The sequence below is a fragment of the Eimeria maxima genome, genomic scaffold (assembly GCF_000499605.1).
Source record: "Eimeria maxima Weybridge genomic scaffold, Emw_scaff809, whole genome shotgun sequence".
In the NCBI taxonomy this organism is placed as follows: Eukaryota; Apicomplexa; class Conoidasida; order Eucoccidiorida; family Eimeriidae; genus Eimeria; species Eimeria maxima.
The window spans coordinates 7601-14770 of record NW_013563987.1 but is presented as its reverse complement, the minus strand read 5'-3'; the positions used below and the strand labels follow the sequence as shown (position 1 = coordinate 14770).

Sequence of the window (7170 nt, the reverse complement as noted above, 5' to 3'; positions counted from 1 at the left end):
CTAAGCGGAATCATGGGCAGAAGCAGCAGCTCTGATGTAGAACAACAAACGAGGACACGTTTAACCTTACTCGCGTTGCAGTCGGTGAAGAGAACCCTAGAGGCATGCTGGGGTTGGTTGGCACCTGCTGAACTGGAATGAGGCTGAAAATGGTATCCGTGGTCACCCTAATTCAGTCTCCTGGATATGGGCTGCCCGCGTGGTCTGCGTTGATTGCTGCGTGCAGAGGACCCTTCCGTGGTGCATGCGACCGGGGAGGGGGGAATGACTGGGCTTCACTTTGCCGCAGACAGGTGTGCTGACAATCTGTGGAACTCCTTTGACTCTCCTTTGCACACATTGACGCGCCATTGTGTTGTGTTCTTGTGCTTTGGCGATACGGGATTCCGTGTGTAAACTAATAACGAGAGCTAGTGCAGAACAAGATAGATAGCGAAACACATAAGGTTATGGGGTTGGGATGAATGTGTCTGCTCAGAGGGCATGCAGAGATTGCCAGGATGCTTCTTGCATGCGGTGAGTAGCAGATGTTGCCGGTGGCAGACCCTTGTCTGCTGTGTAGCGAGTGTTCCTCTTAACAATTGACTCCCTGCAGAAGTGTGCTTGGCCTTGTTTCACCCCAGCCATGTGTTTATACACCGTTCACGCGTTGCACGCCTAGGGGCGATGCAGATTGTGCTTTCGGCGCAGGTGCCAAGGTGAATACGCAGGACGATTGGGGGGAAACACCTCTTCACGCTGCAATTGCAGCGGAGCAGCAGGAGTTGGTCACGATGCTTGTAGAGGCTGGGACTGACACTTCTCTCAAGAACAACGAGGGAAAGAGTTGTGCTGATTTGATGATTGAGGAGGGACACAGGTACAACACTGCAGCACTTCCTCCACTATTTGGTCGTAGAACACGACGTAATTTTGTGTTTTGGGCGGGAGTGTCCGAAACGAGGAGGCAGCGTGGTTGTTGCAGACTTAGACACAAGCTGTATTGCATCGGATGAAATTCCATTGCTACATACCAGTACTGCAGAATTTAAGAAGTGTATTGGGATTTGGTTTTCCTTAGTAGAGATAAGTCGCCGTGTCGTGAATACCCCAGGACCCGGAACATGTGTTCTTTGCCTTCTGTGGCGTGGTGCTGCGGAGATCAGCCTGATTGACTGCAGGCAAAGAGAGCAGCGCTAAAGCAACACCCCACCTTCCTCAAGAGAGCAGGAGCGCGGGGCCTGTGTGACTCATTTCGACTCCGACGGACATCCGCAGCACCACAATCCACACATTCCATTGCAGCAACTTCGCCTCTGCAATGTAGCAGAGTCAGCATAATGAATGCACATTGGCAGCCTGCCTGGATGGGAGTGGCGGCTGCCGTCCTCTCCTTTCCCTGCACACACGTTGGGGCTTGAATCCACCGAACGACAGGGTCAGAAACCCTTACATGAAAAATCGACGCACTTGGCATGATCGCTGCATACAAGCAGGAAAAGAAGTGCCTGCACTGAAATTGCGCCTGAACTGGTGGAGGCAGGTGGCTGTCGACTCCCCTGGCGCTGTGTGTTTAGAGACTGAAGCAGCTGTAGCATACAGCAGAGTTGGTCTCTCGACTTTGTTTTTGGCTTTTGCTACTCGTTCAATATATTCGTGTAGTATCTGTGCTCAACCTGCTTCTTGAATATATATTTTGCCAGTCATTTCCCCGGAGTTGCCTTCACCTTGCACAATCTGTAGTACCTCAGCGGAACCTGTCACAGAATGAAGCGTTTCTTATTCCCGCTATTGGCTGCCGCATGGAACGAGTGCGCATGATTCAGACACATTTCTCTTGGCGCTTTCTCTGGTGTTCCCGCAAAGGCAGCAGTTTAAGAAGCTGCCTTCTTTACGGATGTATTGTCCTATGCCTGGAGCATACCGATTTCACTGCAGAGACGAGTGGGAATTCATCCGCTTCCGAAACAGCAGCATGGCCTACCAACTGCACTGCATGTACTGCATGCACGCAGTACATGCATGCATGCGTGTAAACGGAGGCTCTGGATGAGTGACTCCAGGCTTTTCTCAGTTGTTTCCCTCAAGTGTGTTTTCTGTATTGTTGCTTGCTCCTTTTGCACTGGGTAAATGCGACGCCCGTCAGTTTCATGTTTTGAGCGTTTTTCTGCGTACACTGGATGGGCAGCTCTGCCTCTCTGGCTGCAGAGGAAAAGGGGAATCTTTGATTGCGAAGAGGTACCCGCACAATGCTGACAGGGCTACTACTGTCACTCAGGAAGCGTTCCATCTTGAAACAAGCGGAAGTCATCCTTTTGAGATCATTTAACTACTGGCGCTTCGATCCATTGCACCAACTGTGGTAGGATTTGTCCGACTTTAAGCAGGAGCAAGTGCTCTTATGCACAAAAACAGGCAATTAGTGGCGGGATGAGACTGTTCATGCATTCAACCAGTATCGAAGCCCCCAGGCAGGCAACAAGGGATGCCAAGTGCAACAGTAGGCACCATATCCTACCCTCCTTTATCAACACACGTAGGCACACCTAGAAGGGACGTTGGGTGCATTTACGAGTAAAACATGCACACATATACATGCGTATACCTATTAGTCTTATATACGAGGATTCAAAGATGCACCTGCAGTTGAACTCTGTTGGGCCTCTTCGAAGCTAGAAGGCGACACACCCTGCTGTGTGCACGTATGCTTCAATTAATTAAATAACTAAAGTTAGAAAGGTCTTAATGGAGGCCATAGTTTAAGCAGATATGTACACATGCATGCATGCACTTACCTTCTGCAGTTCCAGAGTACAAGGTGGTGTTGCCACCGTTTCTGAAGGGACCGCTCGGCAATATTTTCCGTATTTTCTCTATTTATTGGCAGTGTTGAATGTGTAGATTGGCCGGGGCAATCTGTAGAAGTGCTGTGCACGGGCGAGAACACAATCGCGTTCCTCCACCATATTGGTCTCTTCTGCTCTCTATGAGCCCCTGATGCATCGTTTTGCAGCTACACACGATCAAGTCGCAAAGCTCCCCATGAATCCTTCATGAAACACCTCCAATACTGTATTGAATTTGTGCTGTACCGGAAGTCTAGCTGTATTATGCCTGGCTGTGGAAAGTTGATTGACTAGTGGTGGTGGGCCGTGCCGGTAGTCTTTGGAGGAAAGTAAATCCTTTAAACATTTGTTTCAAGTTTTTTTGATGCTGTTGGGGATTGCGACGGTTCTCATTGCCAAAAGGAGGCCTCATGTTGTGTGTACCTACGTGTGCAGGTCTTGAGCAGCGAAACGCACAGCTCTGGCCCGCTGAATATGGGGGTGTATGCGGGAGAGTAACTGATTTTACGCCGAAGATTAAATATGAACAAAATACAACTTGAATTGCGGTGTAATTACGGCAAATCGTTGCAGTGGGGGAACAACACATCTCCCTCCCCCCACCTGTGTGGATACAGCTAGTAAGACACTTATTTGCACAGCAACAGCTGTGCAGGTGAGAAGCACATGGGAAATGAGCGAAATGCTGCTCATCTAAACCGTAAAATATATTCAGAATAATGAATACCTAGTGCTAAACAGGACGGGAAGCGAGCAACAGGCTTTTTTGCCTCTGCTGATGGCTGTACTTCATGCAGGTCTTCTTGCACTGGGGGGCCGTTTGCGCGGTAGACCTCTTTCTGGGGTTATCCGTTTTTATTCAAATTAAATGGAAGGACAAAACTTTGTTTGATTAGAATGTGTTCATAGAACAACTCCTCTGCGAACTACAAAGGTAAAAGACATTTTTTGAAGGGAGAATATACCAAGGGCAGCCGGCTGTTTGTTGCACCGACTCCTTCGGTTGCTGTTCTCTGTTGCATCCAGGAGGCATCTCAAGCGCAGCAGGTGGCTCATCTGCCGTGTTGTTTTGATTGTTTTCTTCTTCTCTTTCTCTTTGCTGTATTTATGACGCAGCAGCAGCCATTTTAAGGGGCTGGAGCCGCATAATATTTGTCTCTTGTGCTATTTGAGGCCCTCCCTTTAGAAGGGCGCCTCCTCACGCCGAGGCCCGGGAGGAGAAAGCCAACAAAAGGCCCCCTGTCTCAGGCGTTGTGTCTGCGTCGGCGTTGTGATTTGTAAACAAGCTGCACATTGTTGTTGTTAATAAATAGAGAAGTGATTATTTGCCTCCTTCGAGTCATTCAGCCGGCGTTCCGAGCTGTCTGTTCATCGCAGCTGCAGTGGTCGGTTCAGCCAAAAGGGGTTCTTTTTGCAATTTTCATCGGGCGATAACACATCAGCTCTCGCCTGAAGCGCGGATGCAACCAAAGACGCCCCCAACGCGCCCCTACAATGGAGGCCGAAGGCAGGTCTTTGTCCTCTTCTGCTGGGGGGTTGTCAGCTTCGTGTCTCCCCTCTTTTTTGAACCGGCGCTCGTCCTTCTTCTCTAGATCAAAGGCACCACGTTTCTTCTTCTGCAGCGCCTCCAGAATCTCCAGCTCCTTGCCGCCATGTGTAAAGAAGCCTCTCAAGGTAGTTGTTTGGGGGGCTGTTGCTGGTAAGGCCTTCCTTCGCCTCCTGCAACATCGTACTCATGTTTTCTGCTCGTTTTCTCCTGCTTGTATTCTCTCGTGTGCTCCCTTCCATGGGGTGTTGATCAGTGCGTAGCTTCTTTTTATTGCAAAATACCCGATCCTCTCCCCACCCCAGGAACAGCAGCGTGCGTGCTAGTTAGCCGTTTGTTGTTTGATATCTCCTACTGCTAACCCCTAAGCTCTTGTGGGGATTTTATTCAGTGCATGCAGTTGTCCATGACCTCTGTCTTTCTTTTGTATTCGTTGGTGATTTGTTAGTACTATTTCTGCTGTGTGTTCGTTCTGTTTCTCTGCTTTGTCTGTCCGTTTGGCTGCATATCTATGTTTGCTTGTTGGTTGATGTTTCAGTGTTTGTTCATTCATCGTTTTCCTCCATTTGCTCCATTGAGCGCTACATTGTGTCTTCTTCTCTTCTTGCTGCAGCACTAACGGCCTCGTCTTTTTGGGCGCAAGAGAGCGAAGATCCATGTCTCCCCCTGCTGCTGCTTTTAACTTCTTCTTTTGTTGCTATTCGTTGCAAAATGCACAATACCTTCCTTTATTATTTCAGCCTCGTTGCATGCAGCACAGGAGGCAGCAGCAAAGCCCCCCTTGCCTCACTCCCGGTGAAATCCCAAACCCTAAGCCTTAAGCGCCCAATCCACCTTGCCGCCAGAATGCAAGCACAGCGCTTGCAGACCCAACATATTAAGTTCTTTTGTCGCAGTTGCGCATAAAGAACTCCACTGCCTTGAGAATCATCAGAGTCTACGGCAAGGGTTTAGGGTTTTGCGTTGTTTGTTTTTATGCAGTCTGTGGGCGAGCTGGGGGCCCTTGTTAGCGCTGTGTTGTTGACGCGTTCTTCTTCTTGTTGTCATCATAGCGCGAGGAGGGACAAAACAGTGTCTGGCTTGGTATTGTTCAGAGTAAGACTGTCTACCCTCCCATCTGTTTTCTCCCTGTCTCCTCACTTTCTCTTCCACCTCTTTTCTTTGCCAGTTCTGCGTGTCTATCTCCCCTCGGTCCGTTGCTTGGTGGAGGCAAAATATATGTTTATTTTCTTTATGTAAAGTGCAATCAAGACAGACAACAATATTTGCATGTCTGAGGCAGAAATAATTGCTGCATTCTTGCTGTTTATTTGTATACATTAAGTGAGAGATTGTATACGTGTGTCGTTAGGTCTTCATATGCATTTGTTTCTCGTAAGGTGTGATTGTGTGTCTCTGTGTATTTATTTGTCTTTATCTGTGTTTAGGTGTATTTGTTTATCATATGTTACATTTATTTATTTTTAATTGGGTATATTGATGGGCATTTGGCTGTCCTTCGGTTTATTTGCTCTTGGGTGTAGTTGCATTCTCATTTCTCTTCCTGTTTGTTCGTTTCTGTTTATATTTATTCGCAGTTGTTTTTCCGTTTGTTTGTTTTTATTTGTACTCGTGTGTGTTTGCACTTGTTTACATACAGTTTCTTGTTGTTTGTATATTTCCCTATATATTTATATAATTTATATATAATAATATTATATATAAATATTAATTTTGTGCGTGTGTGCGGAGCAGATGGCAGTTCGTCGGCTAAGTGTATGCTTGCCCGATCCTCTTCTTTCAGTTTGTCACTTTTTCCCCCTCCTTTTCTTTTGGTTCTGTGCCTGGCGCTCTCCCACTTCGGGAGATGCGAAGAGAAGAACCCCTGAATCCCATGGGAGGACCCCTGAGGTTTCTGCTGCATTGCTGCTACCCTGTGAGGACACTTCCTGCTGGAAGGTCTCGGGCTTAGCTCATTCTCTTCGGCTTGTTGCAGCATTGACAGAAGGATGTGTAACAATTTGCAATGCTCGCCGTCGGGTTATTTGGGCCTTTCCGGTCGCTTCAGCCAAACAGTGGGGGCCCCTTAGAGGCCCCCTGAAGGCAGCATTGGGAGGGGGGGGCCCGGGGGCCACAGGAGAAGAGGCAGAAGTCCTCTGCGAAGACCTCGTGCATCCGGAAGATCGAGAGGCGGTTATTAAGGCCTTCGAATTAGCGGAAGAACAAAGGAAAATGAGTGGTGGAGAGGGGACCCAACAGCAGCAGGAGGAGCAGCAGGATAAGCAGGAGGGGCAGCCGGGCAAGGAGAAGAAGGAAGAAGGAGAGGGGCGGCAAGGTGGAGAAGGAGGGAAACAGCAGCAGGTGGAGGGATCGGATACAGAAGAAGGGACTCCCGAGACGCCAGTGGTGTTGGTGAGGCCAAATGTGTGCAGGGAGGAGGAGGAGAGGGAAGCACGCCTTTTTCGTCTGTCTGTAAGCGGATGCTGTGGGGCATCTTCTCTCTTCATCTGTTTGTGGAATGATGCAACGAGACAGAGACACAGTGCAGCAGTACAGGAGGCATTGGTATACGGGCTATCCGACTGTATGTCCACTGTTGTGTGGGTGCTCGACCCAACAGCAGCTCCAGAGCAAGCAGATGCTGCGGCTGCTGCTGCTGCTGCAGCTGCAGCTGTTCGAGAGGCAGCGGCTGCCGCTGCCGCTGCAGCTGTAGATCCGGCCGCCCCTGCTGCGGCAGCGGCAGCAGCGGCAGCGGCCGCCGCTGCAGCCGCTGCTGCGGCTGTAGATCCGACCACCCCTGCTGAAGCAGCGGCAGCTGCA

At 49.3% G+C, this 7170-nt stretch overlaps 2 protein-coding genes across 2 annotated transcripts in view; both read left to right on the top strand.

Annotated features, from left to right (window-relative positions):
• Window positions 1–500: 500 nt before the first annotated feature.
• EMWEY_00043620 (acyl-CoA-binding protein, putative) lies at window positions 501–1154 on the top strand (the record flags this gene model as incomplete). Its single annotated transcript, XM_013478992.1, has 3 exons — window positions 501–516; window positions 691–859; window positions 1064–1154. 3 exons carry the CDS (start codon window positions 501–503, stop codon window positions 1152–1154), a joined length of 276 nt encoding a protein of 91 aa, XP_013334446.1.
• A 3928-nt stretch (window positions 1155–5082) lies between these two features.
• EMWEY_00043610 (hypothetical protein, conserved) overlaps window positions 5083–7170 on the top strand; it is a gene marked incomplete at both ends in the record, with an annotated part of 4163 nt that continues 2075 nt past the window's right edge. Inside the window, 4 exons of the mRNA XM_013478991.1 lie at window positions 5083–5166; window positions 5353–5466; window positions 6106–6286; window positions 6419–6934. Coding sequence (XP_013334445.1) covers window positions 5083–5166; window positions 5353–5466; window positions 6106–6286; window positions 6419–6934 — 895 coding nt within the window. The remainder of the gene's footprint in view (window positions 5167–5352; window positions 5467–6105; window positions 6287–6418; window positions 6935–7170) is intronic.